The sequence below is a fragment of the Dipodascopsis tothii genome (genome assembly GCF_038497935.1).
Source record: "Dipodascopsis tothii strain CBS 759.85 unplaced genomic scaffold V1510scaffold_20, whole genome shotgun sequence".
In the NCBI taxonomy this organism is placed as follows: Eukaryota; Fungi; Ascomycota; class Lipomycetes; order Lipomycetales; family Lipomycetaceae; genus Neoaidaea; species Neoaidaea tothii.
In genome coordinates this window covers 1-18444 of record NW_027118004.1, presented here as the reverse complement: position 1 = coordinate 18444, position 18444 = coordinate 1, and the positions used below count along the sequence as shown (strand labels likewise).

General features: G+C 65.0%; 9 protein-coding genes across 9 annotated transcripts; 5 read left to right on the top strand and 4 right to left on the bottom strand.

Annotated features, from left to right (window-relative positions):
- Positions 1-865: 865 nt before the first annotated feature.
- V1510DRAFT_426494 (SAICAR synthetase) lies at positions 866-1952 on the bottom strand (the record flags this gene model as incomplete). Its single annotated transcript, XM_066935163.1, has 4 exons — positions 866-1180; positions 1219-1310; positions 1346-1691; positions 1809-1952. The coding sequence occupies 4 exons, from the start codon at positions 1950-1952 to the stop codon at positions 866-868; spliced, it is 897 nt and encodes a 298-aa protein (XP_066788225.1).
- A 2866-nt stretch (positions 1953-4818) lies between these two features.
- Positions 4819-7001, top strand: V1510DRAFT_178703 (uncharacterized protein). The gene is made up of 6 exons (XM_066930399.1): positions 4819-5921; positions 6010-6216; positions 6256-6390; positions 6452-6469; positions 6555-6818; positions 6852-7001. The coding sequence occupies exons 1-6, from the start codon at positions 5022-5024 to the stop codon at positions 6903-6905; spliced, it is 1578 nt and encodes a 525-aa protein (XP_066788224.1). The 5' UTR covers positions 4819-5021; the 3' UTR covers positions 6906-7001.
- Positions 7002-7115: 114 nt separating this feature from the next.
- Positions 7116-8479, top strand: V1510DRAFT_418645 (uncharacterized protein). Its single transcript, XM_066934152.1, has 2 exons — positions 7116-7132; positions 7179-8479. Exons 1-2 carry the CDS (start codon positions 7127-7129, stop codon positions 8130-8132), a joined length of 960 nt encoding a protein of 319 aa, XP_066788223.1. The 5' UTR covers positions 7116-7126; the 3' UTR covers positions 8133-8479.
- On the bottom strand, positions 8147-9696 carry V1510DRAFT_418644 (uncharacterized protein). Its single transcript, XM_066934151.1, has one exon. The coding sequence runs from the start codon at positions 9416-9418 to the stop codon at positions 8396-8398; it is 1023 nt and encodes a 340-aa protein (XP_066788222.1). The 5' UTR covers positions 9419-9696; the 3' UTR covers positions 8147-8395.
- A 48-nt stretch (positions 9697-9744) lies between these two features.
- V1510DRAFT_418643 (snare region anchored in the vesicle membrane C-terminus-domain-containing protein) lies at positions 9745-10316 on the top strand. Its single transcript, XM_066934150.1, has one exon. The coding sequence runs from the start codon at positions 9873-9875 to the stop codon at positions 10281-10283; it is 411 nt and encodes a 136-aa protein (XP_066788221.1). The 5' UTR covers positions 9745-9872; the 3' UTR covers positions 10284-10316.
- Positions 10317-10416: 100 nt separating this feature from the next.
- On the bottom strand, positions 10417-12283 carry V1510DRAFT_430796 (uncharacterized protein; the record flags this gene model as incomplete). Its single annotated transcript, XM_066935398.1, has 3 exons — positions 12078-12283; positions 11843-12044; positions 10417-11810 (listed from the first exon to the last, which is right to left on the bottom strand). The coding sequence occupies exons 1-3, from the start codon at positions 12117-12119 to the stop codon at positions 10417-10419; spliced, it is 1638 nt and encodes a 545-aa protein (XP_066788220.1). The 5' UTR covers positions 12120-12283.
- Positions 12284-14223: 1940 nt separating this feature from the next.
- V1510DRAFT_379756 (60S ribosomal protein uL16) lies at positions 14224-15318 on the top strand. The gene is made up of 3 exons (XM_066931626.1): positions 14224-14349; positions 14446-14601; positions 14636-15318. Exons 2-3 carry the CDS (start codon positions 14557-14559, stop codon positions 15260-15262), a joined length of 672 nt encoding a protein of 223 aa, XP_066788219.1. The 5' UTR covers positions 14224-14349; positions 14446-14556; the 3' UTR covers positions 15263-15318.
- Positions 15281-17608, bottom strand: V1510DRAFT_418635 (Rft protein-domain-containing protein). Its single transcript, XM_066934149.1, has 2 exons — positions 17483-17608; positions 15281-17425 (listed from the first exon to the last, which is right to left on the bottom strand). The coding sequence occupies exon 2, from the start codon at positions 17379-17381 to the stop codon at positions 15321-15323; it is 2061 nt and encodes a 686-aa protein (XP_066788218.1). The 5' UTR covers positions 17382-17425; positions 17483-17608; the 3' UTR covers positions 15281-15320.
- Positions 17609-17746: 138 nt separating this feature from the next.
- On the top strand, positions 17747-18083 carry V1510DRAFT_403691 (uncharacterized protein; the record flags this gene model as incomplete). Its single annotated transcript, XM_066932182.1, has 1 exon — positions 17747-18083. A coding segment is annotated over one exon (337 nt), but the record flags the coding sequence as incomplete, so codon positions are not given.
- Between the last annotated feature and the right edge of the window lie 361 nt (positions 18084-18444).

Here is an 18444-nt window from a genome sequence, read left to right as displayed (position 1 = left end):
ACGTGCCCTACATGGCTGTTACGTAACTGCTACGTGATGATCAGCAAGGTCGAGGACGCGAGCCTAGCGGCATGACGTCTATGCCACAAAACCCCAAGCCATCTTGCCACCCAGCGCAATCCGCCAATAACGGCTTCCAGGGTTATATTTGATTAGGGTTTTCTATCCACACTGGGCAGTCACAGGCGCCGGCGCGTCAGAAAAGCGAAACAGTAAGCGAGTGCACAATTCATAAAAGAATATAGATTGGATCGATTCTACTTTTTTTCTTTCCCATCCACATCCTTTTTACACTTTTCTTAAGTACTATTCAGGTGAGTTCAAACCCTCTGTCGCGCGACTCGATCCGGAGCACTGCTAACGGCTAAGGATGCGTGCCAAGTGGAGAAAGAAGAGAGTTCGCAGACTTAAGCGCAAGCGCCGGAAAGTTCGCGCCAGATCCAAATAAGCGCGCAATGAGTCTGTCGTGTGAATGATATGTCAATTCCATTCAATTGAGCCTCATCAAGTCGTTTCGGAGGTTTTTTTGTTGGATTATTGTTACAATGGCATACGATCTCGCGGTGGGCGCAGTCACGCTTAGTATATATCAAAAATTGGTTAACATGTTTTGGAGGCGATCGACTCGCTGTTGCATTGTTTTACGCCGTGTGGCGACGGATCGACCGTCGCCAGAATTTGATAGCCGTTTTGTTTGGAGACGCAATCACTTGTGTTGTAAAAATTAAAAATGGTTTTTGACCTATAATTCTCTTCTCTTCCATGCGCTGAGCCCCTGTCGCTTGCGCATGTGTAGTTACGTAGTGCATCGCCAACGGTGTATCAATGTCAATCAATCGCATTGTTTATGCTCGCTACGACTAGTTTACAGAGTCCACTTTTCGCCGGTAAGGATCTCGTAAGCCTCCTTGTACTTGGCCGCGGTCTGCTCGACAACCTCAACAGGCATGCTGACGCCCTCCTTAGCCTTCAGGCCGTTGGCACTGAGCCAGTTGCGCAGGAACTGCTTGTCGTAGCTCGTCTGGTCACGGCCGATCTCATACTCAGCCGCAGGCCAGAACCGCGACGAATCCGGGGTCAAAACCTCATCAACGAGGACGACCTCGCCAGCCTCGTCAACGCCGAACTCAAACTTGGTGTCGGCAATAATGATGCCACGCTCAGCCGCGAAGTCAGCAGCCTACGTCTGTTAGTGAACGCCAGTGTGCATAACGTTACCTTTGAATACAACGTCAGAGCCAGCTCCTCGACTCTTTTGGCGTATTTCTCGCCGATGATCTTGGGAACCTCTGACGGGTGAATGTTGATGTCTGTCGTCAGTCCGGTGCTACGCACACCAAATTACCGTGCTCTCCCTGGTCGGCCTTGGTACTGGGCGTGAACAGCGGCGTATCCAGCTTCTCGGCCTCACGCAGGCCCTCGCGGACCTTGATCCCGTGAACCGTACCCTCCTTTTGGTATTCCTTCCAGGCCGAGCCAGTGATGTAACCGCGCACAATGGCCTCGATTGGCAGAATCTTGTACTTCTGCACCAGCATGCTGCGGTCGTCGAGCTGAGAGCGGTGAGCAAGCACAGACGCCGGCAGCGAGTCGATGCTGGTCGACTTGAGGTGGTTCGGGCACACATCCTTTAACAGACCGAACCAGAACTTGGAGATCTGCGTCAACAGCTTGCCCTTGTCGGGAATGCCCTGTGACGTTAGTATTGTCACTCGGACACGTAGGCGTCCTATGCCAGGGTCTGACTCTACGTTCACAAGACCAAGTGCAAGCTAGACTCGCAGCTCCGACCAATTGCGCGCACTTACGTTCTCCATGACCACATCGTAGGCCGAGATACGGTCAGTCGCAACGAACAGCAATGTCTGGTCGTCGACCTCGTAGATGTCGCGCACCTTGCCGCGGGCCACAAACGGCAGGGTCGAGTCGATGTCGGTACTAACAAGAGCCATGGCTGATCTGCAAACTTTGAGAGGGTGGTTACTTTCTGCGAGGTTGTACAGTCAAGAAATTTTATCGGCGCTGCCGTGCGGTGTATGGTGTAATTACTCACTTGCCAATACTACCCAACCCGGCATAGTGAACGTAACCACACCTACCCGGCGTGGGAGCAATAGCACGTTGTGCCTCAAGCCGCACCGCGTCCTGTCCGTTTAACGGCGAGGGCGTTGCCGCGCCTGCCTGCACTTTAAGAGCACGGCTCTGCGCACGTAAACCGGCATAACTGTTATAGTCAGCCAACGATCAACGGCTCACGTAATTCACATGCATGCAGTGTGCCTCAGAGGAGTTCATAGCTAATGATATGTGGCTGCCGCGTTCCGTCACGACTCTGCGGCCGGCCGTGGACCGATGATCCTGGTCAGACTTGAACCCTGCTGAGCTTGAGCACGCTTTCGGCGGTCTATCGGGCCGCACTCCCCGTGGGACCGCTATTTCGGACTGTTATCCGGTGTATTGGCCATCCGCCACCACCCGTGCTCACTGCGCCCATGTTGCGCCGAACACGCGCTGGGTCACTGCCGCGGCTGCCGGTGCATGGACGCTATCTCAGCCTAGCCCAATGCGTGCCACCTTGTCAGACCCCAGATCAGGGTGCCCGGGCGGCTACGCCCAACCAGCCAAGACGGCCGTGCTACCGGTATAATGGATCCCAAGCCCTGCGCGTTGTATAGTTCGGAGGTCAGACAAAGCATGCAATCGGTCGGGTGGACTCTCGACTGCTAGACAGCTTCCATCCCGGAACATCAGGCTGAGTTTACACACTCACGGTCGCACGTAGGGATTGACATCGTGCGGCACTTTGTCGGGCCAGCTGTGGTCGTGCCCTACTCGAACCCTGCTGGCCATGGCCTACGACAATTGCTCGGTCTAGCCCAAAAGGTACCATCGAGTACCTGTAATCCAGTAACTCGGATCTTTGGCGAGATTGCGCGGCCGCGTGAACGGACTGCGCGCGACTTATCCCCCGGCCAAGGAGCTGGCGTCCAACTTGGGAAAGCTGAGGGCGATAGCGCCACGCGCTCTGAAGTTGCCATCCGGCTGGTCTTCGGTGGAGACAGCCGCTCTGCCCGCCGGGCCAGCCCGGCAGGGCTATCTCTGCGCCTCGACCGGGTCGCTCTAGACAACAAACCGCTGTCGACGTTTAGCAGGCCCAAGTCGCCACCGACCAGATCACTGACGCAAGTGATCGCCGCTCCTGCCGTCACGCCCCCAGGGGAGCGCATCGATCACGGCAGAAGGATCGGAAGGGCCACGACAGGAATGGGAATCACGGTGGCACGGGCACCGCGCGTGGGCGGCACGGGCGTCGCCGGCGGTGCGGGCAAGCTTCCGGTCTCGGCGCCGCCGGTCGAGCGCCCAGATTCGGACGTCGACAACCTTGCCGCGTGCAAAAAGGGTCCTACAGAAATGATCCGCCGGCGGCGGTGCCCACAGCCAATCGTCACAGGCTCCAGTGCAATGGCGCGATCCGCGCGTGTATCCCCCCAGGTTGGCTCTTCACGTTACATATGAACGCCGGCCATAGGTGCGGCCAAAGGCCTCAGCGCATAGTCTGGATGTCGCTTGTCAGATGCGTATTACATCGCAGTCGTCTAGTGGTCTATGCAGGCCGTCGTCTGACTGTCTCGGGCGTGGTTTGTGCAACGGTCGCGACAGACCATGATCCGCGGTGCCCGCCCGCAAATTAGGCTTTCCCGCTGCACGAAATTTTGCTTTACCGCGGCCAAGCCGAAAATAGTACGTCCCAAGTAGGTAGCAAGCAAACACAAAGCAACCTGTACGCGCCGTAGCGCCGCTATAGACTCAAGCCTACGCGGACGCAAGCCAGTGGCAGTGCCCTGACTGTCTTCGCAGAGCACGGTCGGAGAGAGGCGGCCGGCCGACGCCCGTGCCCCTGCCGTTAGGCCGGACGGCTGCAGGCTATCAAGCAAGACATTGCATAATCCCGGCCAGCGTACTGTCAATAGCCATGCGTTAGTGGCGCTGCATGCTTCTGCTCCACGCCCGCAAGTAAAGCACTTCATGCACACTCATGCACGGCGGCCACTAGTCTTGCAGCGCCCTCCCATGACACGTTAATGGTGCAGCCGCCGGCGTCCGCTCCGCTCTGCGCGGTCTACGTCCAGCCGCAGGCCCGTCCGACCGCGCCGTCTTTGGCATAGCGCCTCAAATGAGCATACGGCTACTCCACTAAGAGCAACAAGCTATCGATAGAATGTCTATATGCGGGTTGCCGACCATGCACTTCAAAGTTAGCGTACGGCCAGGTCGCCGAGAGGGGATCGCGGCTCACTCCAGCGATCATGGTCGCACGCTACCACACAGACTCGCCCGTCCACCGTGTTGCATTGCGCGGCCGTTGCACGGCAGCGGACGAACGCAGGCAACCGACGGTGTGGACACGGCCCCAGAAAGCGTGCGGCGGACCGGCGGCCACAGGTACGCCCGCGGCGTGCAGTCGGCCGGGGATGTGGTCATGTGCGACCCGGGGCCCGCCGAGAGCTTCCCGGCGGCACTATGTGCGATGCCTGGTGCCAGGCGTTTGGCTCGGTGTAGGTTTGGTCCGCGGTCACCTCGCACAAGTCTATCTGATTCTACGTCCCCATACTAGGGATCCGTAGTAGGAGGACGAGCACCTACCAAGCAACACTCAGGCCCACCAAGCGAGGTCAGATATATATTCCTGCGTAGCTCTGGCCTGCCTGCTGGATTATATTTTCTTTCCTGCTACTGCTACCCATTTCCCCTGCTCTTCTGCTCTGTGGCGACGTGTGTGGTGTTTGCTTTTGTGTGTCCAGTGGCTATTGCTAAGCTCGCTCGATCTCACTTTCATTTGTTGCGCGTCATTTACCTGCCGGTCGCGCTATCGACCAGTTTGCTCTAATTTGGACAAGATTCTGCATTTGGCGGATCGCTACGAGGGCTCTGCGCTGTCTAGCACGTTTTTGATTTAGATTGTTTTTGTGAATTGAGCGTTTGGAGGCTCGCGTCTTGTTGATTTCTTGTTTGATTGAACGATGAATACCGGAAAGAAGAAGGATATGACGTACCGGGTCAAGTGTAGACGTCCGGGCCAATACGCGGTGCCGAAGACGTCTGGAATGGCGCCCCAGGACGACGACCGATCTCTGTTGGCGTCGACCAGTATATACCTCGACCAGACTGCAGCAGTGACTGCAGCCGCACCTCAAGACGGCTCCGCCACCGAGTCTACCGTTCTGTCCGGTACGGCCGGGGCTAACACGTCGACTATCTCTGTCTCATCTGCGTCGTCTGTTTCGACGACTACTACTTCCCTGACTGGATCTGTTATTTCTGATGGTTATACCCTCTCAACCTGCGCCGGCTCGGACACCTCTGATCTTGCTCTGGACGACGCCGGCAATACCACTGCATGCACTCCTGAAGACTCTATTTCTGATCTGTCCAACGTGACCTCTGGTCAGTACACGTCCAACACGTTCTCGACGCCGTCGTCGCGTCAGAGCGGTACGTCCGAAATGAGTTCGACCCCGGGCACGACGCCCTTTATATCTGACCGCGACCATGAGTCCAAGCTGGACGACACGCGTCACCCAGTATTCTCGTTTTCCCGTGATGACCAAGTTACCAGCAACGGGACCTACGTGTCTCAGCGCATGGTCGACGACCGCGAGGAGATTGACCCGTTCACCGGAACCCAGTACCGCCCAGCGGAGCTCGGCTGCGATCTGTCTCGATCGGCAAGCTCGGCGCTGTCGGATGCGCCGGCAATGACGTCTGGCCCTTCGGGTGGCAACTACGATTCGGCGTCGAGATCAATTCCCGTGACCGAGGTCAGCCGATCGCATCCCTCGGCCTGTTTGTTTGTAGCCAGCTTGCCCTCGGCACAGTCGCTCGAAAACCTTCGGAACGCTGTCCTGGAAATCTTTGCTAAGGTTTGCTTTTTTGCTTTTGCTCTGAAGGCTTCGGCCGTCGCTGCTCTATATACCCCTCTTGCTTGCACAGATGTTTATTCGTTTCTAGTGGAACCCCATCGACGTGACGGCCCACCGCGACAGCTCGGACCGTCCCTATGCGTTTGTGCAGCTGAGGAGCTACGAGGATGCCCGGGATGCTCTCCGCGAGCGCCGCGGATCGCTGGTGTTTGACCGACCGATTCGATGCGAGCACGCGCGCGTTAATCGCGCGCTCTTTTTGACGTCGTCGACCAACTCTTTAATCTCGCGTGAGGTACGTTGCAGACGGCTAGTCAGCCACTAATAGCCGAAGGACGCGGAGCGAATTTTCCAGAAGTACGGCCAGCTCGAGATGCTCATATTTTCGACAATTACGCACGGCCGCAACGTGCTGCATGGCTGGTGCGCTAAATTCGAATACCGTGAGGACGCGATCAGCGCGTATTTGGTATGTGGTCTCTTTAGAGTTTTCAAGTGACGCGCACGATGGTTGCTAACGACTCGGCTAGGAGCTTAGATCGAACACGGTATGTAGCACAGTTTTGGGGCGCTGCCACTAATGCGGTTTCACTGCATGGCTCTGCAAGCGTGTTCCTGGCTAACGGCGGCTAGAACTATCAGATTCTGTATGTGCAGAACCCAGACCCCCGGATTCCCGTGTCGGCCGACAATCCGACGCTGTATATCCGGGGCATTGACTTGTGTCGGGTGACCAAGTCGCAGCTTGAGGAACGTTTCTCAAAGTATGGCACCATCCTGGACATTGAGATACTCCGCCAGCAGCCATCAGACATGCACGGGAGCGGCATGGACTCAGGAGCGGCAACGATCCGATTTGCGGGCATGGAGGAGGCCCGGATAGCGCTTGCGAGAGAGGTACGAGTGAGCCGCCGGTCGGGGCTGACAGAGAGAACAAGACGCAGTTCCTGGACAGACGAATTTACATCTGCTACGGTAACATGAACAAGATTCCGACGAACGTCCGCCTCGCGCCGGCACCGAAGCCGTCGGAGATCAGCAGTATCCAGTCACTTCAGCCATTGAACTCGTCGCAAGGATCGTATGGCCGAGGAGGAGGCGGAATGCACAGCGACCAGTCGGCTCTGTATCGTAAGTCTGCAAAGTCCGGATCGATGGGCAAGTTGCTGACCTCGGTCGTTCCGCCGATTTCAGAGCACGGCCGCATGGAGGTAAGTGGGCGCAGGTCGCCAGGAGCGAGCCAAACTGACGGCACAGAACTTGTCTGTTTCGTGTGTGATGTTGCCTAACGGCTATCCGTCCAACTACATATTGTCGCCTTCTTTGGGTATGTGCGGCTTTGAGACCGACTGGGGACAGTCGCTTACAGAGGCAGGCACGCCATCGGTGTACCCCATGTCGCAGGACGCGATGTACGCGTACAACTCGATGATGGTGTCGCAGTCGCCGGGCGCAGTGGACACGGTGTCGTCGTACCTGAACCAGACAGGTCTGCCCGTGAACGGCGCGTACATGGAGAACAAGCCGTACAACTACTTTCCGGTACACATGTCGATTCCGCAGTACCCGTGCTTCTACGTGCAGCAGCCGCACAGCGGAGAACATCCCGGTGCCGCGCACCACCAGAACGGGCAGGTAAACATGGGCCACCAGATGGCGAGCGGCGCGCCGTCGCCGCAGGTGACGCCGCTGCAGCCGCAGACGAGCAACGAGAACCTGTCGCACAAGCAGATGAAGCAGAAGCAGAAGCAGGCGGCGCAGGCACAGGCGTCGCAGCAGCAGGCACAACAGGCGCAGCAGGCAGCCCAGATGCAGGCGCAGGCGGCGCCGGCCGTGCACGGCAAAGGCTCGCCGACGATGCAGAACCAGCGGCCGGCGGGGATGGCGGTGTCGCCGAGCCAGCACGCGGGCGTGTCTCTGCGGCAGCAGGCGCAGAACTACCCGTACGGGTTCGAGGGACACATGTACTATCCCATGTCGTACGGAGTGACGTCGTACCCGTCGCCGAACGGGTCGTACGGCTACCCGCACAACATGGTGCAGTACATCGGCGGGCAGCCAGGGCTGCCATACTTTGACGGCGAGGGCGCGTCGCTGGAGATGATGTCGATCATGAACTCGCAGCAGATGCCGGCCGGCAAGGCCTACGGTGTCGGCAAAAACCGGCGCAACTCGCTCGACAAGGCCGGCGCGATGAAGGAGGTCAACTAGATCCGCGGGAAGCTTGGGAAAAGTTTTGAATTACTAGTTGAACAGTTTGTTTTCTTTGATTATCGGTTTTGTTATGCGAGTCATCTTTGGCCGCCGCGGCGGCCGCGGCCGATTGGGGACCGCGCGGCGGCGGGCCGAGGCAGTTATGAGACCGGCACCATCTGAGATGGGCCTGGGTATATGTTTAGTCGCTTATGTATAATGCTTTGATGCAGAGATTCTTGCTAGTACACGGTAAATGCAGCTGGTGCGCCGACGCAGCCCTAGAGCATCTGGCGGACATTGAGGTTGATGCGCTTGCCGGCGATCCAGGACGCGTAGCGGTCGCGGCCGTGCCGGGTGGGCGGAGCAAAGCCGTAGACGGCGGCGGGCGAGCGGGCGTCGGCGGCGGCGGCAAAGTCGGCGCCGGAAAGATGCGGAGGACAGGAGCCGGCCCAGACCTTTGGAACGCCGTGGTACGCGAATCGGGACTGTCCGGCCATGACAATGACGTCGCCAGATCGTACCCGCAGCTGGAGCGGGGGCACGTCGCGGGTCGGGCCGCAGAGAAAGACGGCCTCACAGCCTAGGGAGACCGAGACCAGGTCGGCGGCGGACCGCTCGGCGACGTCCTGGTGGGCCGAGAGCGTGTCGCCGGGCGAGTAGAAGTTGACGATGGATGCGTCGGGCGAGATGTCGAAGAGCGCGGCCAGCAGGGCGGCCAGGTTCGGCGGGAAGGCCGGGAAGGCCGGCGACGCGCGGTCGAAGGACGGGTAGACTTTGGCGGTCCAGTCGTACTGGCCGCCCAGGGTGACCCAGCGGAGCCGGCGGTCCTGGAACGAGCCAAGCGATGCCGGCCGGGCCGGCGGCACGAACCCGGGCGGCGGCGACGGGTTGGGTACGATCTCGGTGGTTTCGGAAGAGCCGAAGAGGTGGAACGGCGCCGGAAGGTCGTACAAAGGATGCACGTTGGTGCGGTGCTGCGGCGGCGGCAGGTACTCCTCGACCACGTTGAGCACCAGCTGCTGCTGGACGGCAGCCGGAACGAGTCCAGAGTAGAGCCGCAGGCCGGGAGCAGACTGAAACGTGAACAGTTTGGGCGTGGTCGGCGTCGGATCAGGCGGCATTTGCGCACACGAGCCGGCGACAAAGTCCGCAAACACGTCGGCAACGGCGGCTGCGTCGAGGACGGTCTCGGCCACGTCCCCGGGAAAGGCGGCCGCGTACGCGCCGGCGCTGGCCGCGTCAAAGAGCCGCATGGCCGGTGTCGGCGCCGCGCAGTGCTCGGCAAAGGCGGCCGGCGACATGTGCCTGTAGACCTTGTACAGGGGGCGAAACTCGTTTGCGTCGGCTGATCCGGCAGCGGAGACAGACGGCGAGGGGCTGGCGGAGGCGACCGCGCCCGCGGCGGGGTCGGCGGCGACCGCGGCGGGGTCCGCGACGACGGCAGCGGTTGCGGCCGCCGACGGCTGCTCAGGCCGCTCCTGCGCGGCCGGCGCGCCGTCCGGCGCAGCCCGAGCGGCCGCACCATCCGCACACAGAGCCCGGCCGCCAGCAGAGGCCGCAGCCACGCCGGCAGCCGCGGGCAGGCGCGTCGGGGCGCCGGCGGACGGGTGCATGGTGGTGTGGGAGCGCACGTGACGGCGGGGTCTCGTGACCGCGGCGTTGTCCGGACACGTGACATCACGTGCGTGGCGACCCAGACCGGCCGCGGCTTATCAGCTCCGCCGGCTCGAACGGACCCTCACACCAGACATCAGAATGGCCGACACGAGCCGCGAAGCACTCCTGGGATCGCGCCTGAACAGTGGCAGCAAGGTGACCACGCCCGTCGGCGACGGCGACCTCGCGCGCGAGCAGCGGCAACACCTGCTCAGCGGCACGGACCGTCTGGATGCGTCGTCGCAGCGGCTGCGTGAGTCGCAGCGGCTGGCGAACGAGACCGAGGCCCTGGGCGCCAGCATTCTGACGGACCTGCGCGGCCAGCGCGAGCAGATCGAGAACTCGCGCAACGTGCTGATGGAGGCCGACACGCACGTCGACAAGAGCATCCGCACGCTGCGCGGCATGGCGCGGCGGCTGGCGACGAACCGCATCATCACCGTGGGCGTGATCGTGCTGCTGATTGTGATCATTGTGGCGGTGCTGCTGGGCAAGTTCCTGCGCAGATAGAGGGATACGAATACATGGGTTTAAAGACAAGAACGCCGACGTTAAGTACAAGTCCCCGGCCGGGCGTGCGCGCCCGCTGTGTGGCCGGGCCGCCGGAGCGGCGGACTGGGTCCGGACGGAGCGAGCCGCCGCGCTAGCCGCGGCGGATCTCGCTGATGACGGTGCGCACGGCCGTCTCGATGGTGTTGATGGCCTCGACGCCCGGCACGAGCAGGACCTTTTCGCCGGACGAGAGCGTGCGGCAGATCGAGTCCTTGAGCTGGGCGCAGAACGAGATCACGAGGTCGGGCGCGATGACGCCCCGGTAGAGGCTCGCGGTCCAGTACCAGGGGTCGACGGGCGGGCCCTTGCGTTTGCGGACGAGGAGGGCGCCGGTGGAGGCGCTGCGGGCGCGGGCCTGCGGCGACACCGGCTCGGACTTGATCTCGGGCGACCGGCCGTAGCCGACGAGCGACGACAGCGCGCTGACCGACGACGACAGCGCGTCCGACGCCAGCGAGAACACGTAGCGGTTGAGCAGCACGGACGTGCCGCCGCGGACCAGCGCCGAGACCTGGCCCATGGCCCGGTGGACGTGCACGGCCTCCTCGAGCCGGTCGAGCGCGAACGCGTCGGGGCCGGCCGGCACGGGCGGGCTCTCGGCGCGGGTGCGCACGGTCGACAGCGACCCGATGCGCCGGACGAGCTCGCGCAGGACGTGGTCGACCACGGCGGGGTGGCCGTCGACGGCGATGACCGCGCCGCGCGGCCCCGGCCGCGCCAGCGGCCGCGCAAACTCGGCCACCAGCTCGAGCGCGGCCATCAGCGGCGCCACGTCCGGCTCGGACGAGTCCAGCCGGATCTGGTCGACCCGGGGCAGCACGCCGCCGTCGGGCTGGTCGCCGCGCTGGCGCTTGTTGCCGCCGTCGACGTGGCTCAGGCTCAGCAGGGCCTCGACGCCCTGGGCCGCGTCGTCCTTGCGGATCTGCAGTGGCGGCAGCAGGACGCCGTCGCGGGGCTCGCGCAGCGACTCGCGCCGCTCGCGCAGCGGCTCGCGGAGGGGTTCGAGGAGGGGCTCGCGGCGGGGCTCGCGCAGGGGCTCGCGCAGGACGTCACGCAGCGGATCCCGCATCGGCTCGCGCAGCCACTCGCCCCGCACCGGCGGCAGCATCGGCGGAAACGCGGGCGAGCCCAGCGGCGGCGCCGCGGCCAGCGCGGCCACGCCGGGCAGCGGCTCGTCGCGGGGCCGCGCCGCCGGCGACACCGGCGCGCCCCGCGCCGGCGCGTGCCCGCGGCACCGCGGGCACACCGTCGGCGCCGCCGCCGGATCGCCGCGGCGGTGGTTCCGCCGCGGCTGGTACCGGTAGTTCGGGAACCGTTCGAGATGCGTCCGTTTCTCCTCGTCGCCCAGCTTCTGCCACACGGCCTTGTCGTCCACCGACAGCTGCCGCCACTGCTCGCCGATGATCTTCGAGATCTCTGGGTTGGTCTTGCCGGGGTTCTCAGCCACCACGGTCGCGTGGCGGTGCTGGCGGTACAGAATGAACGCTGCCGTTAGCTCCAACGCGCCGGCGACGCACCGTTTCGCGGCCGCGGCACCCGCGCGGCCTGCGGACACAGGCACAGCTTGGGCGCGCAGCCCTCGTCCGAGCCGGCGTCGTCGTCCGCCATGCCGGCCAGCGGCGGCGACGTCGACGGCGACGGCGACGGCGGGCCGTACCCGTAGCCGTACGACCGCCCGCCGCCGGGCGCCCGCCCGTCGTAGTCGAACCCGGGGTCCATCTGCTGTCAGCGCACTCGGGGGGGGCCTCGTACCGGCGGCAATTGCAGCCTGCTCATGCTCGGCGTGCCGGTCATGTCGCCTGCGCACCGCCCGCCTGTGGCCGCCCCGCGCAATATATACGCCGACCGAGCCGAGCCGCCTAAGTCCGCCCCGGTGCCTGCTGCTACGCCCGCTAGCCTGCCGGCCGCGCCGGCACGGCCACGGCCACCGGCGCAGCACCGCCGCGTCGCCAGCCATGCCCGCCCGCCGCACACGCGCGCACGGCCGCGCACGCGCGCGCGCTGTCGTTGCCGGCGCGGCCGACGGCGGGTCGCGGCTGCTCGGACTACGGCCCCAGCCGTACAATACCGAAAGTTTTGGCTGACAAAACGCTAGCGGTCCCAAACAAGACAATAGCGCGCTAGGCTCCGCCTTGCCCTGCCGCCGCCGCCGACCGTCGCTGTGTCCGCGGCCGGGGATGCCGCGCTGCCGTGGCTGCCGGCGCCGCCGCGCCCGGACACGGATCGCTAGGCTCTGGCGTGGCAGCCCCCTGCCGGTCTGTGGACGGTGCGTGCGGCCGGCGCTGCTACGTGACTGCTTTCTGGCCCGGCGCGTTGGAGCGGCTGCGGTGCCGGCGCGCTGGATCCAGGGTCAGCCGCCGACGTACGGCGACCGGGGTCAGGTCCCGTGGTCCCGCGGTGCCGGCGGCGGCGCGCGCGTACGGGCGATCGGCGGCGGCCGCCCGGTCTGGCTGCTCCGCCCGGCCGCGCAGCGTGGCCGTGGCCGCGGCCGCTGCCAGCGGCCTGTTCGCAGACGCCGTGAGGCACGGCTGAGGCAGTGTGGGACGGCGCTATTGTCTGCACGAGCGCTCAGACCTACGTATGACCCCTTTGGGAAACCGCTAGCCGCCCGTTCCGCCCACTTCCGCGCCTCGGCTCACGTATGTTCCGGGCCCGACGACGGTGCCGCCACCACCACAAGTCCGCGCCTGCCGGTCGCAGGGCCGGGCAGCCGCCGCCGACGCCAGGACGGCCGGCGGCGCGCGGCGCGGGAGCGCGGGGTCTGGCAGCGGCCGCCGCCGCCCGGCCGCCGTTGGCCGGGGTCGATGCGCCCTCCAGCCGCGGCCGGTGGGTACGACCCGCCGCCAGCCGCGACACGACCCGCGGCAGATCAGTAGACAATAGCGCCCTGACGTCGGCGTTAATTGAACAAGGCCATGAGCCACCGGACTAGGTCTGCAGCACTCGTAAGCTGGAGGCTAACCTGTTGCGGCATCGCTGGCCGGCGGCCACGACACCCAGAGCACGCCATACCCACAACGGCACGACGTCTCACGGGTTGCGCGGCGCCTGGAGCCCCGTGGACTGAGCCTGCCGTGGGGGCCACCGCCTGGTAGCGCCGGCGACTTTCGGAAGCGCGGCTGGTTGGCGGCGACCACGCACACAGTCGGACCTGATCCCGGCGGACGGACGTCGTGGGACCCTGGGCGTCTGGCGGTCCGAGAGCCTTGGGGCGGCCGCTGGTGCGCTACAGCGGCCTTTGGCGGCCTTTGGCCGCTTGGCGTAGGCTGTGTGCGTGCGTGGATTTCGCCGGCGTCGGTGTTACGGCGGCCCAGGACGCCGCTTCCCCGGCTCCAGCTGGCCTCTGCGCCACAGCGGGTGGCTGTTACGGACGGCTGCGCCGCGACACCAGACAGCTTACGCGTGCTCTGGCGTGCGTGGCGTGTCTGGCGTGGCCTGGCGGACGGCTGCGCGCTACGGGGTAGCCCTGATCTCTGACGTGTTTGTCAGAATTTGTAATATCGCGTAGGCCAGCGAACGGCCGCACAAGACCGCGATGCAGGAATGCAGGACAATACACGCCAGCACCGACGACCCGCACGGCTGGGCAGCGTGCTGCCCGCGCGGGCGGAATAATGCAATCTCCGCCGCCAGGGCCGCGGCGATTCACGCTGCCGTGCAAGCCGAGACCTGCTGTGCGGGGCATTGTTAAGTGGCCAGGTGGCTAGCGGCCGCCGGACGTATTGTCCGCGATAGGGCACAAAGCGATTGTGGCGAGCGTACAATAGCTCGGATGTGTCGGCTCGGGCGGGGAGCCGCGGCCGCTAGCGACGTCATTGGCCGCGGGCGCTATTATGCATGGAAGCCTGGGGGGCGTACGCCCGCGGCGATTGGTGGACGAGGGCGGGCTGTGCATGGGCGCGCGGGCGATGCAGCGGCCGCGTGCCGGACGGATTCTCGAAATACCGGGCCGACGCCGCTGCGGCGCGACGCGCACGCTTACCCGGGCGGCCTAATTACCCGGTCCATCTGTTACCCGCCGGAGGTACGTCCGCGGGGTTACCCGCCGGGGGCCTCGCGCTGACAAATCGCGGCGCCAAACCCTAGAAGGTGCTCGAACCCTACTTACAAATCAAAAAAGCAGTCCCAGCTCCCACGCCACCCATCCACTCTCTTTATACAAACCGCACATACTCTTCTGCTCCGACCAGGTTCGCACTCTCCATTGCTCACACCCCGGAAATCAGAAAAAATGGCCCGTCGTCCCGCTAGATGCTACCGCTACTGCAAGAACAAGGTATGTCGGCGCCCGGCGCCGTGCTGACAGACAGCCGTTCCCCAAGTCGCGCTACAACCGTGGTGTGCCGGACGCTAAGATCCGCATCTACGACCTCGGTCGCAAGCGTGCCGGTGTCGACGAGTTCCCGCTGTGCGTCCACCTCGTCTCGAACGAGTACGAGCAGCTCTCGTCGGAGGCTCTCGAGGCCGCCCGTATCTGCGCCAACAAGTACTTCACCAAGACGTCCGGCCGTGACTCGTTCCACCTGAGAGTCCGTGTCCACCCGTTCCACGTTCTGCGTATCAACAAGATGCTTTCGTGCGCCGGTGCCGATCGTCTGCAGACCGGTATGCGTAACGCTTGGGGTAAGCCCCAGGGCACCGTTGCCCGTGTCAACATCGGCCAGGTCATCATGTCGGTCCGTTGCAAGGACGTCAACAAGGCCGTTGCCATCGAGGCTCTGCGCCGTTCGCGTTACAAGTTCCCTGGCCAGCAGAAGATCATCATCTCGAAGAAGTGGGGTTTCACCGACCTGGACCGTGACGACTACGTCGCCAAGCGCCAGCGTGGCGAGGTCAAGGTTGACGGTGCTTACGTCAAGTTCCTCAAGAAGAAGGGCGCCATCGAGGAGGTCTTCAAGCAGTTCCCCGACTACGTCGGTGCCACTGAGGCCAACTAGATTGGGCTCTGGTAGTTTGTGATAAAAGTCATAATGAGAATTGTTGTTGATATCTACACTACTCTGTTTTTGCCCGCGCGGGCAGGACCACGGCCACAGCCCGCCGGATGAGCGCGCGCTCGTCGAAGGCGATGACGCCGACGAGCGCGGCGCCGACTGCGGCCACGGCCGCCAGCTCGGTCCAGCTGGTCACGGCGCCGATCGTGCGCGTCGCGGCCAGCCCGGCCGCCGCGGCCACGGCGACCTTGGCCGACGGCCGCGCGTCGCGCCGCGCGAGCGGGAACAGCACCGTCTGCCGCCGGCGCTCGTCCGCCCCGTAGTCCATGCTGTCGTTGATGCTCGAGTCGGTCACGCTGTCGAGCGTGTCGCCGTCGCCGTCGTCGGGCGAGACCGGCGACACGGCCGGCGACGCCGCCGGCACGGCCGGCCGCACGATCGGGTTGAGCACGTCGCCGTCGTACCCCCCGGTCTTTTCGCTGAGCGGCCCGAGGCTCTCGCTGAGGCTGTCGAGCTTCTCGTCGATCGTGCTCGCCGACAGCGGCGACACCGACGCCGACAGCGGCACGCGCGGCTCGGTCAGCACGCCCGCGTGCGCGGCATAGTACCGGCGGATCCACACGAGCGACGCGCCGATGCGGATGGTCATGTTGACCATGTTGGCCAGGACCAGGCCCTGCGCGCCAAAGCGCAGCAGCTTCATGAAGACGTAGCCGCACAGCGCAAAGATCACCGAAAACACGAGCATGTACGTGCTCTGCTCGGTCAGCTCGGCCGCCGTTGTCGACACGGACTGCACAAACGCCTCGAGCACGCCGTTGAGGGCCAGCAGCGGCACGTAGTACGCGTACGCGCGCAGCACGGCCGGCGCGGACGACGCCGTGGCCGACCACGCCGAGCCCGCGACCACGCGCAGCAGAAACGGCGCCGCCGGCGGGCCCACGGTGACCACGACCATGCCCAGGTACGCGTACACGCGCACCATCGCCGTCAGCGTGTCGCTGGACGAGACCAGGTTGTCGGCAGTCAGCGGCGGCGCGAGCAGCTTCGAGAACAGCGCGCGCGAGGCCTCCTCGATCGGGAAGAAGAAGGTGCGGGCCAGGAGCGAGCCGTAGTTGCCCGAGAGCGCGTACACGCCCTGCTCGGCGACGGTGCTGAAGTACGACGCCAGGACCTTGTCGCCCTCGGTCAGGTAGTGCTTGAAGATGGACTGCACCCACACGGTCGAGGCCAGGCGCAGCGTCGGGCGGTGGAAGTAGAACCAGGGCGACGACGAGATCTCGTCGCGCCAGATGCGCTTGGGGAACACGCCGTTCTCGCGGCCGCGCGTCGACTCCCAGACCAGGCACGCGTAGGCGCCGGTCAGCACGGCCGCGTAGGCCAGCTGGCCGACGGCGAAGGGCAGGATCTGCGCGGCGCGGCCGCCAGAGACGGTCAGCAGAAACGTGACCACGCAGCGCACGGCCACCGCGGCCGACTCGCAGATCGCGCGCAGCCGGTACTGCAGCCGGTACTGGGCCAGCGCGAACATGGGCTCGGACAGCAGCTCGACGACGGCGGCGACGCCGTAGAGCATCACGGCCGAGCGGAAGTAGGGCACCGCGCGGGCCTCGTCCGCCGCCCGCACCGCGTACCACATGCAGCCGGCGTACGCGAACGGCACGCCGAGCAGGATCGGCACGTACCCGATGTTGACGACGGACTGGGCCACGCCCGAGACCGTGCCCTCGACGACGCCGCCCTCGATGCGGTAGACGTCCGGGCGCGCGTGGGTCGTCTGCTTCTGCAGCGACAGCCGCACGGCCTCGCGCGAGAAGAACAGGACCGAGAGCGCGAGGAACTCGAGCTGGGTCGAGAGCCCGAACAGGTCCGGGCTGATGAAGCGCAGCAGCGCCTGGTTGAGCGTGAAGGTCAGCAGCTTCGAGAAGACCTGGAGGCCGATCAGCACGGTCACGCCGCGGGCGGACGAGACCAGCAGCGGCGTCGCCGTGTCGGGCGCGGCCGCCGCGGCCGCGGCCAGGCCCGCCGGCGGCGGCACGACGATGGTCGAGTGCCGCCGGGTGTGCCGCTTGGAGATCGACCGCGACCGGTTGCGATGCATGATGGGCTCAGGCGCGGCCATGGCGCGTGCTGGGTCGCGTGCGGGGTCGGCGGTGGGGGCCGGATCTGCGGTCAGCGGGCCGGACGCGACGGCGGCCGCGGCGGCGGGCCGCCCGGGCTTACCTGTCTGCCGCAGGGGTCTGCCGGGCTCGGTGCGGTTGTGACGGCGCGCTCAGGGGGCCTCGGTGATGGCCGGGTAAGCGGCCGCAGCGCACGCGGCCTCCGCGCATCGCCGACATCACAGCTGGCACAGCTCGAATCGTGGTCGAACAGGCGCACCGGCAGACGCCACAAGGAACGCAGCAGACGCTCGGCAGAACCGAACGCGACACGCGGCCGCGGGCGCCAGCGCAGCGGGCTACAACCGGGCACCGACCGACCGCCGCCATGTTCAAGGGACGCGAGGACTACGTGCCGTACACGAACAATGAGCCGCTGGACGACCTCAATGACACAATCTTCCTGGCCGAGTCGTCCGACGAGGACGAGTTCGGCCTGGACGAGGACGAGAGCTTTGCGTCGCGATCGGACGGCATCGAGCGCGAGACGCCGCCGGCGGGCGAGCTGCTGAAACTGGAGACGACGGGCGCGCGCGTGTACGTGACCAAGCCCAAGGGCGTGGATCTGGCGACGAAGGGCATGTCGCTGCTGCTGCTGCTGACGAATGGGCTGGGCGTGGACTCGGTCAACAACCAGCTGCAGGCGGACGACTTTGCGCGCGAAGGTGAGTGCGGGCGCAGACGGCGCGGCGCGCGGCGGCGCGGAGGGGTCTACGGACGCGGAGGGGCAGCAGGCGGGCGGACGGGCGCCGGGGCGCGGTCGACGAGCGTGCCCGGTTGGCCCGGTTCGTGCGGCTCGGTGGTGCGACTGGGCGGTGCGGCTCGTGCGGCTCGTGCGGCTCGTGCGGCGCTGAGCCGCACGCCGTGCGGCGCGGTCACGCCGCCCAGACAGGCCGCCCGCAGGGCGCACCCCCGACGGAGTCGCCGCCGGAGGCTCGCCAGGGGCGGTGCAACGCGCCTCCGGCGGGGGCGGCCGGGGCGGGGGGGGCGGCGGGGGGGGGGCGCGCCGGCCCCGCCCCCCCGGGG